This window comes from Brachyhypopomus gauderio, chromosome 10, assembly GCF_052324685.1.
Source record: "Brachyhypopomus gauderio isolate BG-103 chromosome 10, BGAUD_0.2, whole genome shotgun sequence".
Classification (NCBI taxonomy): domain Eukaryota; kingdom Metazoa; phylum Chordata; class Actinopteri; order Gymnotiformes; family Hypopomidae; genus Brachyhypopomus; species Brachyhypopomus gauderio.
The window spans coordinates 19,865,224-19,885,284 of NC_135220.1; the positions used below are offsets into that span (position 1 = coordinate 19,865,224).

Below are 20,061 nucleotides of genomic sequence, written 5' to 3' on the forward strand. Positions count from 1 at the left end.
ATTCCATGAGCCATGAAGCAGCTACTGTGTGCCTACAGCAATGTACCTTTAAAGGTTTGGGAACTGCAATTTGGAAGGCATACTCATCCTGAAAAGGACACCATGTTAGTGGCTGAAGATTCTCACGGGGCCTGTACCTTCATCCTGAAGAAGGTGATGCTGGTGAGGAGGTCCACGGTGGACTTAAGGTCCTGCAGCCTCTCCTTACTGCTAGCAGGGAAATTATTCTGCAACAGGGGAGAAATTGGCCATTTACCAGCACAGCTGAATCAGCATACTGCACTAACCAGCTTCTTAACTGGAAACAGTTAACCTATACACACACTCACTGGTCGCTTTTTAAAATGCAACATATTTTCTTAGTGCAAACTTAAGCCTATCTTTTACCAAGTACACCAATGACAATGACATGGTCTGCTACAGAAAACATCTATCCAACAGTGTGGGAATGCTGTGCTTGTGGGAATATTGCCTGGGTAGGAATGTACTCATTTGAACTCTGGTCGCTGAGACTTACTCGGTACATGGACAGATCAATGCGTAAAGAGTTGTGAAGCTGATCCAGCAGCTTGACGAACCTCTCCTTCTGTTGGGGGAGAAGACACAACGGGAAGTGAGACAGTGAAATCAGCTTTAAAGAGGCCTGTGGGTGGATCATCTGCTTTATTGCTCTCCAGGGCCATCAAGACTGCTGTAGAACTATGAGCTATGATGTATGAACTGTGAGGCCTTAATACATTAACAAACTTCCAATCCACTGAACAGAAACCAAACAGTGCACATTTTATCTGACAAAACAAGACACTCACTGAAGGCTTTAAATTGATAAGACTTCTTATGACCATTACTGACAGCAGTGCAATACTGGTTAGTGTTACCAGAACATTATGGATGATTTGGACTGAGTATAGCAATGCTGTATTGAAATGCATAGCCATGTGTATGTTATCTAACTATTCTGTCAAATTGTGTCGAAGCACAACTGTAAACTTGCATCTCCACTTTGCAACTTGAACTTTCAGTTTTACATAATTTTTACATTATTATTACAAAATTCCAATCTTTTGTGATTTCCTCTTAAGTGCCACCTTAAGTGGTAAACATAAAACAACATATCCCAAGAGAATCCGAGCTGCATCAGCTTTCTCTCCCACGATAATGTAAATAATGTCTCAGCTCCTCCCTGGCTGATGAAGACCATTCACTGAGGTGGAGAAAAACAACAGGATCTACAACTCCATTCTCATCAAGTTGAACTTCTCTAAACAGGGAAGCACAGTGTGTCAGCACACAGTCACAGAACTGCAGTCATTAAAGAAACGCAACTGAAGCTTACTTTTTTAAAATAAGCCTTTTAGCATGCTATTATTTTAAATAAAAACAGATTTACTTAAATATTTATGCAATATATATAAAAAAATACTAAAATTAATACTTAGATGTAGGAACATCTACAACAGCATTGCCATTGTTTATTGTATGCTACTTGTCTGTATTTGTATTTGTCGGTGGTGTTTGAATTTTACTATTGAGCTGTGTGGAGAATCAACATGTAAGTAAGACTTTTAATGTACTTAGTATATATTAAAGAGCTTTGGCTCTTTAGATATGAAATATCTTCATATCTTTTGATATGACATATATGGGTATAATCCTATAAATAAATACATTGAGAGACAAATTTAAGAAAAGGCCCTGAGATGTCAGAGGGTTCAAAAGCTTTGGCTGTGATGAGAGGTAAAGACATGCAAGTTTAGAGATTACAGTAATCTCTGAGCGTCCTGGGAAAACTACAACCAACAAACAATGTAACATTCTGTTTCAGCCTCAAGTTGATATACAGTAAATATAATACACACTTAATATGCCTGTTTGTCCAAGACATATTTTGGAGTTCTGCATTACTTTTGGTTTCTGTTTCATGACTGTGGATGTACTGTCTAAACTGCAATATGGCTCTGGTGCTAACCCACCCCCCCCCCCCACCCCCCCCCCCCACCCCCCTCAAGCGGCCCACTGGTGTTTTGATATCACAGTCCCCATTGTAGCTTCAGATTCATCCTGAGGTCATGTTAGGAGTTTGCTGTCTACCTGTTGGGGAACTTAACAAGAGTGACTTGTTTGAAATGTGCTTTGGTCACTGTTAGTTATTACACCTTTTTTGTTGTGATTCTTGTGGCATCTAATGCCTTGTTCATTAGTCGTAACACCATACCCCAAAGTTGGAGGCAGCGAAGCGGTCTGAAGCAGAAACGTTGGTGGATGCTGTGGTGTGGGCGTAGAAAGCGTTGATGTTAGCCAGAAGGGTACTCATCACAGCGGGCACACCTGGGCACATGTACTTAGACGATAGGCAGGCAAAATGCCTACAGACGAGGGGAGGGAGAGAGAGAGAGAGAGAGAGAGAGAGAGAGAGAGAGAGAGAGAGAGAGAGAGAGAGAGAGAGAGAGAGGTAAATGGGGATAAAGAGACAACGCAAGTGAGAGCCTGAAGACGTAGGAGCAGTGAGACAGCTCAACTCCTGCAAAAACTATTAGTGGGCAGTCATGGTCTGGTGATTAGGTAACTGGTCTCTTGTGACTTGAGGGTTGTGGGTTTGATTCCCACAGCCCAGGCCATGACTGAAGTGCCCTTAAACAAGGGTCTTAACCCCAACTGCTCCCTGGGTACGGGGCTAGGGCTGCCCACTGCTCTGTGATCACAATTGTGAGTGTCCTCACTGCACATATGGGTAAATGTGGAAGACTAATTTCGAATGGGGTGAAGATCACAATTGACAAAAATGGCGCATTTACGTAATTAAGTTCTGCAGGGTTGCCAACTCTCACGCAATGACCGTGAGACACATGCATTTGACTGTCTTCACATGCTCACACGCCACACATGCGATTTCTCACGCCAAAAAAAAAAAAAACTAGTTTATTTACCTCTGATCCATATCTATGATTCAGTGAGTTACTAGTTCGCTCTGGCGCCAACCACTGGCGATTGACCGATCGCGATATAATACTTAATTTGTGTCCATTTTACACCCCCCCCCCCCCCAGATATACAGATATGAATGTATCATACGTACTTAGTCCATATGGAACATATGATATGTATTTGTAGGCCTACGTTGTTTAAAAATAGAAGATTCTCTCCTGGATAAAGGTATTTGCATGATGAAGTAAAGGTGTTGCACTAGGGTGGCCAGAAATCTTTTTTTCAGCCTCCTGTCCATACAGAACACTAGGACTTATTGTCCTTCTGGAGTGAACTGGTAGCTGTTTTAGCATGCCACTGAATCATTTTTACATTTTATGGAATTTGGCAGACGCCCTTCTCCAGAGCGACTTACATTTTTATCTCATTTTTTTACACAAGTGAGCAATTGAGGGTTAAGGGCCTTGCTCAGGGGCATGTCAGTCATGGCCTCAGGTCTGGGAATCGAACTCACGACCCTCCGGTCACAAGACCAGTTCCCTAACCGCCAGGCCACGACTGCCCGAATCACATACATGACAGCAATTACCTTGTATTTCTCTGGTTTAACATCAGCTCGTATGTCACCCACCAGCTAACTGTGGGTTCAAGCTCTAAATTCTAGTCAGTTCTCAGTGGTCAGCTCATCCTTTCATTGTGAACAGAAGGAAATATGAATTTCATGCTTTCTGTACACTGCCAGACCATCATACTGTAGGTAGGTAATTCTGTGAGTAAACCATATATACTACAGCTATCTAGACCAAATTGGTCACTTTTGTTAGGTCACCATTGTTATACTAGGTAAAATGTTTGTATACTGAGATGAAAGCATTTCTATACATACGTCATGGCCTGGTAGATGGATTCAATCCCATAACGCATTGCAAACTCATCCACTATCTCCTGCACCACATCATCAAAATAGACCTTCCAAGCATCATCTCCGCGGGCATCTGGGATCTTCACCACACCCTGGCCAAGGACGTCCGTTGTGTGGTGAAAGAGATTCTGGGAAAAATTTGCCACACATTAATCACATAGTAAGATGCTTGGGCAGGTTCTCAGTTTTTCAGCCATTTATATAATGTTGGAACACCCAGTCCAACCAGAAATGGGATTTGGGAGGGTCAGGTTGTGTTATCAAAAAATTATCTTATCACTATTTTAAAATAACCCATAACTTCATTACCCATAACAGTTTCACACCAATTCACACTTCCAGAATCTAGCAACATAATGCAGTCATTGCAACCTACTTCCACAGGGCAGAAAACAATGTGAACTCCACCATAGTCATTCACCATCTACCTAGTTGCATTTTAGATATTATGTTAAATGGACAGTAGATTCATTTGATGGAGCATGCCGACTCAGGGTGTTTGCGTTCATGTGTTTTACCTCGTGTAGGCAAGTGTACTGCACATGGTAAGGAGCTACTTTCTCTTCTCCTTTAATTTCCACACTGATCTGAAGACGAATGGCTCCAGAGACTGCAGACTTATCAGTCCTTTTCTCTGCAGAAGGACAGATGCGCACACACATGCACACACATTCATGCACACAGGAGAGAGAGCGGATTGGCTACTTAAATCATTGTAACGAGCCTGTGAAATAAAGGCAACTATTCCAGTTCTTATTTCATGTAAAACAGGCTTTAGATAGAGAGATAACAGAAATGACAACACTGCAGCCGTTTTCCAGAGACACAGTGTTCGTCCCTCTTTTTTTCCTCTGACAGGCAAATTATTGGGGTAATTTGTACATGTCCACTGATCAGTTGATTTCGGATGTTAGTGCGCTACATGATAATCAAGGCGGATCACACCGGTGAGGGAAAGAGTGGGAGTGGAAAATGAACAGAGAGAGAGAGCAAGAAACACAGTGTGAGAGAGAAAGTAAGGCTCAATTACTGCTATTGACTGTAGTTGTTACAGCACTTGTGGACACCAAAGCTACAGAAAAGAGAATTAGAAAAGCAAAGAAATATAAAACATAATGAGGAAATCAAGACAGCTTAAGCAGCAAAGATGCAGATATGGTGAGTAAGTGAGTGAGTGTTGCAGGGAGAGAAAGGAGGGACAACAAAAACAAGGGAGAGAAGGAAGTTTGCTATATAATTTGGAGTGTATGAATTTAGTGCATGGTTTGGAATGTTTGTGAATTTTGTGTGTTTAAATGTGTTTTTGGCACAAAACAGACATCGGGGCCTTTACATCCACACTACGGGGTAGTTGTTCATGAAGAGACAGGGAGCAGGGAGATATAGGAAATGAAGTTCAGACACACACAAATCCTGCACTCCTGCGTGGCTTTTTGAGACCATTAGTGTCTTCTGCCTGCCAACTATTCTCATATATCATGTGCAAGTCTGAATATTGAACAGTCCATCAATCAAGGCAAAGATACAGCAATTTTCAGCACTAGTATCACATGATATCAGAAATACAGGCACTGTTCAACCTCATACATCAGCTAGATAGGGACAGGGGATCAGGGTTCATGCATGTAACACATACCAATGTCACAGAAGCATATGGTAATCTTATGAAGACTCACCAATAAAACAACATTTTAGACTATATTGACCTGCAATACATGCAGTAATGGAGGATCAAAGTGCACTTGTTTCCTTATGTAAGTCAGGGCGTTCTTTAAGTCACAGTATGACTAGAAAGGCTCTCATTTACATGTTTGCACACACAGAACTTACCCAGGTTGTACCAGACGTCCATCTCTCCACTGAGGGTCCGGACCTCAATGATGCTCTGACCCAGGAAGTCGTCAGACTCCCGCTTCAGCCTCTGCTTCACACGCGATTTAATATCATCATCCTCATCCCACACGCGCACCTTAATGCGGTCCGATGAGTTGTGGCACTCACTGTGCCAGAGAGGATAGTGTCAGGAGGTTCCATTTGTGACTGATGCATACAATTTACTTATAATAAACTGGTTGTGGCCTGACTCTAAAAGTCATTTATTGTAAAACTGATAATACATTTGGTAATTGAAGTGTTGTCCACTTGGATCTAAACTCTGTCTTAACTTTAGTTTCCAGATAATTCAGTTACACACTTTCATGAAGTAGATGTATCTGGGTTAATAGTAACACACATTACTGAAGCATATGTATCTGGGTTTATAGTAACACACCTTATGGAAGCAGGGGTATCTGGGTTTATAGTAACACACCTTATGGAAGCAGGGGTATCTGGGTTTATAGTAACACACCTTATGGAAGCAGGGGTATCTGGGTTTATAGTAACACACCTTATGGAAGCAGAGGTATCTGGGTTTATAGTAAAACACCTTATGGAAGCAGGGGTATCTGGGTTTATAGTAACACACCTTATGGAAGCAGAGGTATCTGGGTTTATAGTAACACACCTTATGGAAGCAGAGGTATCTGGGTTTATAGTAAAACACCTTATGGAAGCAGGGGTATCTGGGTTTATAGTAACACACCTTACTGAAACAGATGTATCTGGGTTTATAGTTTTATAGTTTTATAGATTTCACTGCTTTACTCTCTGGCCAAAACCAATGTCTGGGCTAACAAAAGCTCCTCTGTGGATGGGACTGCACTTCTCTGTATTAAGAGTGTGTATAGAGGCCTGTAGCATTACCTGTGGTTCCCCAGAATAAAAAATAGCATATTCTCATAGCCACAATAACTCAGCCCTTGAAAACAGAACCCTCAACTACCAAAAAGACAGGTAGTTGAAGACTAAAACAGATGCATGATATTGCAGAAGGGGTCTGAGACAGTCTTATTTGACACATACAAGTGAAACTTCTCCTCCCAGACGGGGTTGAGGTTTCCATAGATGGTCTTGGTTCTCTTCTTGGTCTTCCCCACCTGAACTGTCACGTAGGGGTCACTGGAGCCTGTCTTATCTTTAGCCTGCAGTCCCTGAGCACACACCACTGTAGCACACAGTCAGAGAGACAAAGAGACCAATGACTGCATCTTGTGCTGTTCATTGAACACAAATATTCAGAAGTTTTATTTTGAAGTTCTATTTTATAATAGCTGGCTTTGAAGTGCTAAAAAAATGGCACTGCAAATTCTACATTAATAGTGTGAATTGGGGAGATCATTACAGGGATTCACCTGCGTTTATACATCAATATTTACGGAGTGATAGGTCACAATGACGAGTTAAATGTGTAAATCTCCGCAGATCATAAGGCTGGCATCACTTCAATACAGTCTCAAAAGAATTTATTTATTTGTAAAACTAAAACTCCTTTTAGATAAATGAACTGTGAACAGCATGAAATTTGTCACAGCATAGAATGTTAATGCAAGTGTTAAATGGTTCATACCAGTGATGGTGATCTTGGCTGACCACTTGGATGTGCCATCAAGCACGCTCTGCTTGATGGTCTTCATCTGCTGGGCATGGACAGCTTTACTGACCATGAACACGTCCCTAATAACCTCGAAGATCTCGGGCTTGTTCCTCTCACGGATCTTCATGCGGTCCTTCATGGCCATGATGATGTTCTGAGTGCGGTCTTCAGCTCCATGCTTTGAACTCTTCTCTGCCGCACCTGTGTAGGAAAGTAGAACATGCTAGCTAGAGAAAACCAGTTACACACACATACACAAAAAATAAAGGCTTACTCTGCACACAAAACAAAAAAACACAATAAAGTACACATATTGATCATGATCACAATTACATTTTGTATTCTCCCATGCAGTAAACAGGCAATTTTACAATAGAGTGAATACATCAAAACATTAAGTGAACTTTTCTAGTTATTAAGAATTAGATTTTAAATCAAGATCAACATCTTGCTTCAAACAATCATGGAAGATATGACCCGTACCTTTAATTAAAACCAATTCCAAATTCAATATGCAATAAACAAACTTGATACACATCTGGCATGTTTTATCAGTCCTGCAGATATCCAAGCCTCTGAAATACATTATGCTAATAATTCAGCACTCTACTCTTTCCTTAAATCATCTCTGAAGGAGCTAATGGAGGTGTCACTCAGCAATATACCTATCTGGATTAACAATGTTGTGTGCCAAAAGTGCCAAAAGTGTGCCAACACTGTGACCGCCACCACCTCCCTTCAAAAACAAATAATCGCTTTTGATTACTGATTATTAACAATAATCAAAAGACACCTAAAGCACATTTAGGGCAGCTCTAACAGGGCAAAAAGTCTGAACGTCAGGCTATATGTCACGGTACAGCGCCCCCTACCGGTTGCCTCTGTCCCCAGCGGCAGTTGTCGTTGTTGTTGTGGTTGTTGTGTACGTCCTTCAGGTGGGCAGGGCCCATGATCTGTCTCACCTGAGGGTCGTTTGTTTGTCTATATATGTCTTGTCTTTGTACCAGTTGACCGCTCGTCATTATTTCCTTCATTTGGATCTAAGTCACAGGTTTTTGGTTAGCGCACTTTTCTAATAAACCATACTTTTCCCCTGAGACTTGGCGTGATCGCTTCCATTTTATTTCGCTCACCCTGCCCGTCACACTATAGAGACTATATTCAAAGAGTTATTTCACTGTTATTCTGGAAGCTTGAGAACAGGTAGGCCAATTTGTGACTAAACACAGAAATATTTTCTGTATTTGTGAAGCCATTTGCCAGGCTGAAACCAAATTAACTTTTCAAACAAAGGTCTAGGTAAAAAAAAATCAAATGGTAACATCAAGGCAGACCAGATAAAATCTAATTTTGGAATGCATGTTGTTTATTTTGAGAGATAAATTTTGCTAGTAATAATGACAGGGCATAGACAGTCTGTCCACCACAGCAATAAACCAATCAAATCTACTCACAGCTTGTTTGGTGTTCATGTTAAAAGCTGCTGGAAGAAGCTAATTTCCATGGCCATGTTTCCATTTCTCCAATGTCTGACTACATTATATTAGCTATCACCTTTAAATATTTTCACAAGGGCATAGTGGGATCCCTTGTAATAGGACCAACGAATCCATGAGATGTAGCTAAGATTCTTGATGTCTGCTATAACCAGCACATGGCACCATAATGGCTTTCTTTTAAGGCAAAAGAGTCTGTCTTCACAAATCTGTCCTCTATCACTTCCTATAGACATTAGCTCCCACATTAATTCAACCTTACCTGATGTTACTAAGCTAGCAGCAGCTATCTTCATTGCTCACACTGTAGTCATCACTCTACATGCTCACTCTACGGTATCCAGCTTACATACTCCACCGTCCTGTGCACCCCATCATGCTGCAGTCTCCGTCGTCCATACTCACGTTGTAGGCAGTCTGCATTGAGAAGCTCCTGGCACTTTTCATGACATTTGACCCCACACTCGGTGCAGCGCATGCCTTGCCGGGCGATACCCCACAGCAACCCTTCACACTCGTAGCAGTAGGTGGGTGTCGTGGCCGTCCACACCTCAAAGTTGTGGGGAGTAGTACAGGAGATGGGATAGATCAGAGCCTGGAGAGTCTTCTTATACACATGGTTCTTCTGTGGAGCGAGATAGTAGGAGAAGAAAAGTCCAGATTTCAGATGACTTCCAAGATTGGTAACAACATGAAATATATAAAAAGAGGAAATTAACTCATTGTTCTCGCACTATGAAACAAATATTTACATTTTCTTATTTATAGTTTTACTACTAAAGGCATTATCTATAGCTGCATTAGGTCTTGGGAAGATCTTTCTTACTCACAAGTTCCTCATCTTTGATGGATGAGCGTGTGGACATTGCAGATGTGATGCCTGCTTTCCTGGCCTGGACCAGTGACTGTGCCAAAGAGAACTTCCATTAGAGCATGGGAGCAGAAAACATGTCATGACAGCCCCAGGGAAAATAAAACATTTAATGATATCTGTCTGGGTAAAACAGGGAATTCCAAGCAATATATACAGACTGCAATTGAATCCTTTCAGTAGATATGTTTCAGGATTCAATTCTGAACGAAACCGATTGATTTCTGTGATAAAAAGGGAAACGATGAAAAAGGGGGTAGAAGCTCTGTCAGGCATCAGGAATACAGGGGACTTAGGAAACTAAGTTAGAAACAGTAAAACAGTGGAGGCCCAAGGAACCAAACTATAACTGATAAACCAGGCAATGGCCACATAATGATTATCTGTTATAACAGAACAAGGAGTCTTAGCAGCAGCGCCTAATCTGAAAAGCCAAAAATAAAGCCTGCCATGTAAGATCATGGTGGACATGATGATACTAATTTGGCTGGGCATGTAAATCAGGAGGTGTAAAATGAAAACAAACCACTGGTTGAGGTAGTAAAAAATAACCCCTGTGTTTTATGCAAAGTAGATGTGCAAATACATAACACAAGTGCATGGTAGTGTTTCACCTGATGTACTGATATGGTACTATGTTAGTAAAGTATATGACTTATTGACTCTGTTCATTCTCTAAGATTTCATTCTTAGAGATAAGATCATTATTTAATTAATTATTTAATTAAAACTTTAATTATGATGAAAAAGGAGAAATGAGAGAAGCTTCATTGAAGGGGGGGAGGGGGGGCAGATATAAGTTTGCAAAGTGCAAACATTTTTGTTACTGTATTTGCACATTATGGAACTGAAGCAATACTAATTCCAAGTTCAGTATCGTCCAGTCCTACTTAACAAACAATAACCAATGTTTATATCTGCATAGGGGGTATTTCTTTAAACTTACCATAGCCTGACCACATTGGGAGAATGCATTCAAAAAAGGTACAGGATTGTTTTAAATTTTTTCAGAGTTGGGGAAAGATGAAATAGGATGGATTTTACAGCAGCACTCTTGCTATATTGAGCCACATAAAGAACTGACAGTTGGCCTGTTACTGTTAATACCTGTGTAGGTTGCATTAATTCGTTTTCTCAGGTTTAGTCATCGATCGTGACAGTGATCTAAACTTTTTCAGGTGAATGTTTGAGCTGGCTTTAATCTATATAATAATTTTACAGAAACCTTACAAAAAACTAAACAAAGAATAAAAATGAACAGTTATGCTAAATAATGTTAGAGAATATACACTTTACACTTTTTACACTTTAGAAAATAATAAAAATCTAAACAGTGAGCATCCTAAAAATCAAGAAAATATTTAATTAGTTTACCTTAAGAAAGAGATTGTGAATTCAAGGCCAATTTTCCCACAGGGAAGAAAACATTTGAATGCAGAAGTTTAAAGAAGTTTTTAAGTTGAAGAAACCTCTACAAAACATGCAAAGGCTGAAACACGAGCAGAGCTGAAATAATAAAGGCATAATTGCGTCCTTTGGTGGTGGACAGAGCTGTATGTAACAGTCATGTTACTTACCACATCGCTAACCAATGGGACAGGTTTCCTCTTCCTCAGGTCCGGCATGCTGTCAATCCCATACAAGCCACTCCCACTTCTCATAAGACACACACACACAAATGTAAACATAAACAGACACAAACCAAGCATACATGCTCATAATCATAGTAGTCAATCAAAAACTGCCACTGGTAACCCACCTGTAACAGAACAGAACACAACAGAATGTTGGTCTAAAATCTTAGATACAATCAGAGTATTTTATTGTTTTTTTTTAAACAAAGTATATTATCTACCAAAGTATAACACAAATAATTGCATCCAACAATAACCTTATCAAAGTAAATTAAACAAAAAGAAATATAAAAGGAAGTTCTCATAATAAGAAAAATAGAAAACACCTATTTTAGCACCTGGATATAGCCAGAACTTGATTTGTCATTCTTTAGATCAGTAAACACTTCCTTTTACTACTGTACAGCTTATACAGAGGCACATGACTATGGTACTTACTCACCCTGCTTTCATCCAGGCTTGTGTGCAATTATCTGCATTCCATCGGTTCTGTTTCAGGCACAAAAGCAATCATGTTTGCTTTTTAACCATAAGAGGAGGAAAACAAGCAAACAAAATCATGCATCTTCCAACAAACACAAAAAACATACATGGGTAATAAGACCTAAAATAAATGACAGATATATGATTGGTCAAATCTCACCACCTTTTATGGCTAAGTCAAAAATTAAAGGCACAATAGCAAAACAACTGGGAATGAAGTGGTACTATATCTGATTCTAGAAAATATAAATACACAGAATGAATGTACAAAACGGAAGCCCAGTGCGATTTTTTATATAAAATGAAACTTGACCTTTAAGTAGCTGCTTGACACAACTTAAGTATCAGGCTGATGACTTAAGAGGAGTAGATTAAACTCAACAAAGTTATTTTAGGAATATAAATATATTTGTATATTTATATGTAAAATTATGTACACCAAATATTTCTAAAAAATAAAAAGAGAATTTTAAAATTGCACTCTTGATCTCTTACAATACTGCACAAATGTCAAAATGCTGTGCTTGTGCAACACCCTGGTACACATGTAGTAATATGCTCCTGTAGCTTTTCCTTCACTGTATACTGTGTCAGAGCTTTAATGTCCTGCCTTAGGCCAATGACATGAGGGAAAAGGTAGCAGGAGGCTCCAGTGCTTATATATATAAGATTCTTTGAGTGGGCAACATAGAAATAAACATAATGACATTCCAATTTATTAAACACCTTAAAAAGGAATGAGGTGATACAAACTGGTATTTAGACAACACATAAGCATTTAACATTTATTTATTTATTGCATGCATTTTGTTATGAGCACCTGAAAACAATAATACAGCAAGATGGTCATTGAGAATGCAACTTTAGTATAAAATCAAGAAAAATAATTGTGAAAAATCAAGGAATTGACCAAAATGTGTTCCAGTGACCTGATCATCCTGTCTGCTTTCCTCTGCAAAATAGATTAGAATAGTCATAATAAATGTACTGCATATATTATAGAATTATACAGATGTTGACTAACAATTTATTTAGGGACATTATATATATCATACCTGTGGTGAATTCCTCTTCAGAAAAAGTATTCTTTGACCCACTAGAAGTCCTAGACAGTCTGTGTCTTTGTCTTTGCTCCTTGAGAACGCGCTGGATATTGGCAAGGCACTTCTGGTGGTGAGGGTCTAGCTGTTCATGGCTATCAATGTCTTGGTCAACCTGAACCTTTGTCTGATCTAACATAGTCTCTGTTTCAAGGATTGTGCCCAGAGATATTGGCTCAGTGGTTTCACAGGCAGTGATAGCCATTTCTATGTGAAGCATCTCCTCAGGACAACACTTGCTTATCCCTGAATTGAGGTCTAATTTCTCTGGGCTTAGATCAGGGGAACCATTTGCAAGGGAACGTTCTTGGTCTGACAGACTCTTTTCTGCACTGACTGAATTGTCCATGGAGTAGTATTCAGTTGGAGTACAAAGAGATACAGTACCAGAAGTGGACCCCTGAGGATCAAAGAACTGCAAAGACTCACTTGGTTGGAGTACTGTCAAGTTATTGAAGTTAAGTTCTCTATCGAAACGAGCATCATCTGTCTTTTGACGTGATGAGCTTTGATCTAATGTTTCACTGCTGGTTGGCATATTGTGATCTGAACCATAACTATTTGCAGTTGAGTCAACCTCCAAAAGCTCATTTGAGTGGTTGTCTGGACTTGATGCTACATCTGATATATTTTCCTCATCAGAACATTGAGAATCAGGCACCTCAAGCCTCTTCAGAGCTCCACGAAGAGCAGACCGAAAGGTGAGCATGGCTTTGCTCATTTTTACCACATCAATCCCAACATTAGATGGTTGGGATGCATCTGTGTCAGTATTCTCAGAGTAATCTGGACCACATTGTTCTTCAGTCATGCTTGGGCAGACTCTGTGAGGCCACACTCTCTCCGTGCTGTCTGCAGAATCCACATCTACATGCTTGACACAAAGGCAGTGTTCGCAAGAAGAGTGCAGTTCCTGGCAGCCATAATCATAATCTGTTAGCCCCATTGTGGAACAACTAAGGCTTCTGGATGGACCACTACATGGCTCATCTGCATATGCATCCATTGTATGGTAACCAGAGCTCCGGGAATATGGGCAATTTGGTGCATATTCACATTCTATATCAGATACTGCCTGTTTTCTGGTATGCCTCCAATCTGCAACACTTGACAGACTGGAGAGGGAGTTGTACTGGTGTCCAAACAGTAAGGAGAAGTGCTCAGAACTGCTTTCGGATGAGTGGACTGGAGAGCTGCTGGTTGCTCCACCATTGTACCTGTGCCAGGCATCAGGTTTCCTTCCATCTTCTACCTCATCTGCACTATTCTGACATGAGCAGCAATCTTCCTCACTCCACCCTGTGTCCCCACTCCATCCACCTTCTCCGCTTGCACTTAGAGGCATGCATGAAGGTTCCCATCCGCTCATTTGTGGATCTACCTCCCTGGAGTGGAGAGTACCATTCTGCCTTCTGCTTTTGGAGCTGTGACATGAGGATAAAGAGCTGGTGCTTGGGAAGTCCTGGCCATAAGCCATGTCATGATGGGGGTACTTGGAAGGGCGCACTCGACAAGATGACTCATCTGAATTGTCTGAATTGACCTCTGGGTCAAACATTTTGGATTTTCTTGACACATCAAAAAAAGCAGATGTCTCATTCCTTTCAGACTTTACAGGTCTCTTTAAAGGACTTTTATTATGTCTCTTCATAGCTGTGACACCTTTCTGTCTGCATAAGCTTCTGCGATGAGTCATTAGTCTCTGAGGTGAGGGACGACCAACGGCACCAGCTGAATAGAGCTCCTCAATTTCCATCAGCACAGCATCAACACAGCAGGACACCTCATCAACTGAGCCACTCACTGACACTAGATACTGACGCAAGTCAGATATCTCTTCCTGGATTTTATTAATGCCCTGAAGCTCCTTTAAAATGTGTTCCACTATGGTGCTAGATGATCTTTCTTTGCTTCCACCTTCTCCTAAATCCTTGTTCCTTGGTATTTGTATCTCTTCCATTCTGGCTTTTTTGTCTATATACTCTGAGCTGGCTAAAGCTCTGCTTTCTGTTGCAGGACTCTTGATATATTCTGGGCATTGGATCCCAATGCTACCATCACTGTTTAACTCAACAGATTGGTACTTCTTGTCTGCTTTACTAGGGCTTTCGCCACTTGGCAGGGTGATGACACCAGGTTCTTGACTAGGTGGTCCTCGTTTTATTCCACAGACAAACATGTCTTCCTCCACCTCTAGAGCGGTGTGATGAAAATCATAAGTGTCGTGTTCCCTTGAGCCCTGAAGAAATTTCTGAATCTTTTTGCAAAGGCCTCGTCTAACATTGAGGCTCTGGGCTTTCTTGCCCACTTTTTTGTCCGCTTCTCTCTTGGGCAAGTTCTGCTGAAAAATGCCTGTTTCATTTGTTTCATCTTGTTCATTGCTATGACTGTGTGGTAACATTACTTAGCATCAGGTAGTCCTTAGGTGTTGCCCACCATACAGTCAGGCATTCCTTACATGGTGATCAGCAGCTTGAGACTACAGTGTGTAAAGCCACAGAAAATGGTCATCTCACTTGCAGATTCAACCTGTAACATATGTAGAATATATTTGTTAAGTTCCACAAAACTACAGAAGAACATTTATTACAATACTAGAAATGTTCCTCCCAATTAAACTACTACAAATAACAGTCATTTCAGTCATGCTATTCTTTAATTGTAGTTATACCATAACAGAAATAGCATAATGTATATAATATCTTGGTGTGCAATAACAGCTCTTAAATAGCAATGACAGCAAGCAGTATCTGAATACATGTTGAATGCATTGAGGATCTAAACCGACAAATTCCTTACTTAACGTAGGGTGACCAAACGTCCGTATTTCCCGGGACATGTTGTATTTCCCGGGACATGTCCGTATTTCACGTCCTGTCCCGGGCGTCCCGGTGTTTTTTTTTTTTTTAAGTGAGGAAATGTTCTAATTTGCATGCCACAGTATATCCACCCCCCTGCTCCAAAGGTGTCCTGGTTTTCCCAAATGAAAATATGGTCACCTTACTTAACGAGGATGCTTAAATATGTTAATACTATACTCTGTACACATAATGCAGAAATGCATTACACCTCAGACTACCACAGAGGTCTTGGAGATACAAAGTAGACCTTGCCATGCAGGGGTAAAAGAAGTTACAGTCCAAGCCAATTATAATGGAAACCCACTAGTAATGTTTAAGGTACTCATTGGTCAATAGAACAGCCTATTTTTATTTTTTTAATAAACTTCCTATTTAGTAAACCTTCAACAAATAATTTGTCACTTAGGAAAGCAATGGCAGCCCTGTAAGGCCTGGTCTTAAAGTAGTGCACATTAGTTTATGCATGCAAGTGACAACATGACCTTTAAACAACAGCGTAATTGTCTTGTCTGTGTCCCAGTATTAGTGCACATCAGAAACAACAGACTCACACACTTATCAGTTTGAAATGGCATATCCACAAAAGCAAATACCTAAAACTAACTTAACCAGCAATACGTTATCATTCTACATAACTCCACTTGACATAATTGAGTCTTTGAGGGAATGGGCAGGTTTGGCACATGCAAGGCCAAACTTTCTATTTATAATCGGGGTGGTATTTAGTCAGCATGTCCCACAGTGTACGTGACTGTTCCCGTGATCCAGCTGTGTGCACCATGTGTCATTTAGTTGTTACCCAGAACCCTGCTGTTTCTAATAGCTGCTTAACTATCTCCCCAGTTTGACAGAATGACACCACATTTAGCTCATCTTTTTCAACAGAATAGCTTGTGAGATTGTCACCCCCTCCATGAAATGTATGCTATATTTAAGGTAATGAAATAACTAACAAAAAACTTGTGTTTTTTTGAGAAAGGAAGATTTCTCACATAACCAATTTTAAAAAGCTGATAATGAAAGGCTGTAAAATTGTATTTATTATTCAGTCTATTAGTATTTTCAACAGCATGCTCAACAGTTGATACTAATGATGGATCACGGGTTTGGCCACAACCTTAGTGAGAATAAGTAGTGAGTCATCGTCCAAAGGAAAGCAGTTGAATACATTTCTAATACATCCCAGCAACTATTCAGAGCACAGCTAATATCTGTTAGTCCACAACAAGGTGGTCATTGAAATTCAGAGCCAGTCCCACTACGTTCCTAAATGCACTCAGTGGTCGACATGACTGTAACTGTGACTCCAACAATATGCGTTTGAGGTGGTTGCACTCAAGGGCATGCTTTGGCTTTCTGCCTGGAGTTTGAAATGGGTTATTGCAGATTATATTTTTACCAGACATACACTACCAGATATGTAGGTTTTAAGTCATATTGACAATAAAGCTCATTTCTGTTTAATTCTAAAGAAAAACACACACACACACAAATTCATCACAAAAGTTAACCTGGGTTTGTATAGCTAGGAAGAAAAATGTTAAAACAGGAGTCTTGTCCAAAACTCCATTCAGTATCTACATTTATTTAGCATCAGTTCAATCAATTCTTATTTAGCATATATCAAAATGTAGCAATAAAAATCCCTGACACCAGACAAACAAGACCTTACCTGAAGCTTACCATCTATCCTGTACCTCTCAGAAACTGCATATGTGCATTAGCAAGATAACAGCCAGTATAAATTAATAACATACATACTCTGTAGGACATCATGCAAAACCAATAAGGCTGTTAAATTATATGCATTTAAAATCTTAGAGGAGACAGTTTGAAAATATATGTGCCTTTTTATTTTACATTTTGCATGCCTTTTCATTTGTATCATACTATTTCATGTTTGTAGTATAGTTCCAAGCCAGAGATAGATAAACAGTTTGAAAACTTCCTTAGAAAGTACTCCACTCTGGCAGAAGTTTTTGGATTAGAGTTTTGTCATAGTGAAGATGGCTCTAGGACATTTGAGGAATCAAGTTAATCGGTTCTTGGTGGCCATGACCTGTTTAATCTAGTCTGTAGTCTCTGCTATCCTCAATGTGGAAATGGTTGCTGAAATTCTTGTTTTTAATAGTAACAATGCCTGCACCCTGCTAAATAGTAATTTTCTCTTCCTGTGTGAGCTATTTTGTCTTGTTTTAATCTCATTAATTAGTGGGGTAACATTGATGCCAACATTTCATGTAGTCGCTGCTAATGCAAAGCTAACATGTCATGTGTGTGTATTCTCTTTTGTACCTATTTCATGCACGTCACAGCATGACTTATGATTTTTCATAACGAAACTGCTGCATTTTCAGCAGTCTGGTGAAAAAGAAACATACTACTTGTCTGCACTTGTCTTGTGTTGAGTAAAAACATGTATTTTTAGAAATACAATTATTAATGTCACATTTTTAAATACATAATTGTAGAAAAATATAAAAATAAACACAAAGAAGTGAGTAATCTTACCTTAACGATCTGATCCAAGAGATTCAGAACAAAGCTGTGCTTCACTTTGATGGAATTATCCGATTCACCACGCAGAGGAGCATCACAAATGAATTAAATATCTCCAAGATTCAAAATCCATTACTACTAGTGATGTTTTCATCAAAGGTGAATGGGTCAGTGAATGCTGACTGTTGGCAAAGGAGCAAGACTTCAGAAAAGAGGTACTGGCAATCTTTTGTCTTTGGCCGACATACGGTAGAGTGGGGTACAGTCCAGTCTAGCATGACAGTATATTAGACTAGGAGCTCTGCCTCGGACAACCCCCCCCACCCCCTGTTCCTCTCTCTCTAGCCCCACACATTCTCTCTCCCTCTACCACTCCCACTCCCTCTCACTCTAACCCCACACACTTTCTCTCCCTCTTCCACTCCTACTCACCCTTTTCTTTAACCTCACACTCACTCTCTCTCTCTCTACCACTCTCACTCTGTCCCCTTTCTAACCCCACACTCTCTCTCTCCCTCTACTACCTCATTCTCTCTTCTTCAGACAACCCTCCCCCACTCTCTCCCTCTCTCTTTCTCTCTCCTCTCTAACCCACCCACTCTGTATCCCTCCATCTAACCCCACCACTTTCTCCTCCTCTCTACTCAGTCCTTATACATCTGTCCCTGTCCTCTGGCAGTGTATTCCAGCACAAAGCTAATCTGAAACTGTCAAAATGCCAGCTCCCTGTTTCTCTACTCTCTCTTATCTGCTCCCTTCCTCCCTCCCTCTCTCTTTCTCTCCCCTCCCCCTTTGATTCCTATAAAATAATCATCCATTAAGATGCATACTGCGAGGACCCTCATGCTCAAACATCAAACAGCGATGAACACTACAAAGTTTGCAACACAAAGCAACATGGTATATTTCATTAAAATACAATGGTCATCTGCATGTCACCATTAATAATACTGTTCATGACAATACATTCCAATGAAAATGGACTTCTACAAGTTTCTTTGGAGATGGCAAGACATGAGCTCTGTACCCCTGCTTTTTGCTATAATGAAATAACTTAACTTTATATTTCAGTTACACAGTAGTGCGATGGACCACTGAAGGGAATGAATATTGCTCAGCTTTCCTACATCAACGGCTTTTAAGACTTGGGTTCAGAATGCTTCCTCCTGTCCTTCGTAACATGACTTTTACATGGCTGTGCCTGGTGTTGAAACCTTGCCTCTCCTCACTCCCACTCTATTCGATTAGTAGGCGTTTACACAGACATCTCCAACAGCCTTCCTAGCAGCAATCACCATAATGGAGGTTGGACTCGGGACCAATGTAAGAGAGTAGTTAATTAGCATTAACTGAGTTTTATTAATGGAATGCTTTGCTCCGTACACCTCTCCATCGAACACCATACGCCCTCCACACCCATGCACTTGTACATCCATCTAATAAAAACTCCTTGTCCAACACATCTTTATGTTATCTTCCATAACTGGAATTTCAAGTAAGATTTTTTGTTTTCATACTCCACTTTGTCATTCACAAGCTCATCTCTCATACCACTTTGTCATTCACAAGCTCAGTGTCCCATCAAGTGTTGCCCAGTCTAGGGTTAATTAAAACACAAAATGAATCACACACACACACACACACACACACACACACACACACACACACACACACACACACACACACACACACACACACACAGTGAAGTTATGCAAAGACCTGATCCCCCAATTACAGTGTGTCCAGACAAATGACAAAGACCAAGACGATAGAGGACAGACAAGCATGGACCAGA

General features: G+C 40.3%; 1 protein-coding gene across 6 annotated transcripts in view; it reads right to left on the reverse strand.

Annotated features, from left to right (window-relative positions):
- unc13bb (unc-13 homolog Bb (C. elegans)) overlaps positions 1 to 20,061 on the reverse strand; it is a 73,582-nt gene that overhangs the window by 20,941 nt on the left and 32,580 nt on the right. For 2 of the 6 annotated variants that reach the window (XM_077020376.1, XM_077020378.1), the window contains exons 11-22: positions 11,766 to 11,812; positions 11,267 to 11,345; positions 9,649 to 9,723; positions 9,224 to 9,443; positions 7,296 to 7,523; positions 6,752 to 6,893; positions 5,678 to 5,847; positions 4,366 to 4,481; positions 3,812 to 3,975; positions 2,216 to 2,366; positions 518 to 586; positions 138 to 227 (exon numbers count right to left, since the gene is read on the reverse strand). In XM_077020376.1, the coding sequence (XP_076876491.1) occupies positions 138 to 227; positions 518 to 586; positions 2,216 to 2,366; positions 3,812 to 3,975; positions 4,366 to 4,481; positions 5,678 to 5,847; positions 6,752 to 6,893; positions 7,296 to 7,523; positions 9,224 to 9,443; positions 9,649 to 9,723; positions 11,267 to 11,345; positions 11,766 to 11,812 (1,551 nt within the window). Of the gene's footprint in view, positions 1 to 137; positions 228 to 517; positions 587 to 2,215; positions 2,367 to 3,811; positions 3,976 to 4,365; positions 4,482 to 5,677; positions 5,848 to 6,751; positions 6,894 to 7,295; positions 7,524 to 9,223; positions 9,444 to 9,648; positions 9,724 to 11,266; positions 11,346 to 11,765; positions 11,813 to 12,735; positions 12,759 to 12,861; positions 15,436 to 18,278; positions 18,649 to 20,061 lie in introns of those variants that run through there. The other 4 variants (XM_077020374.1, XM_077020373.1, XM_077020375.1 and 1 more) reach the window with 4 other exon arrangements.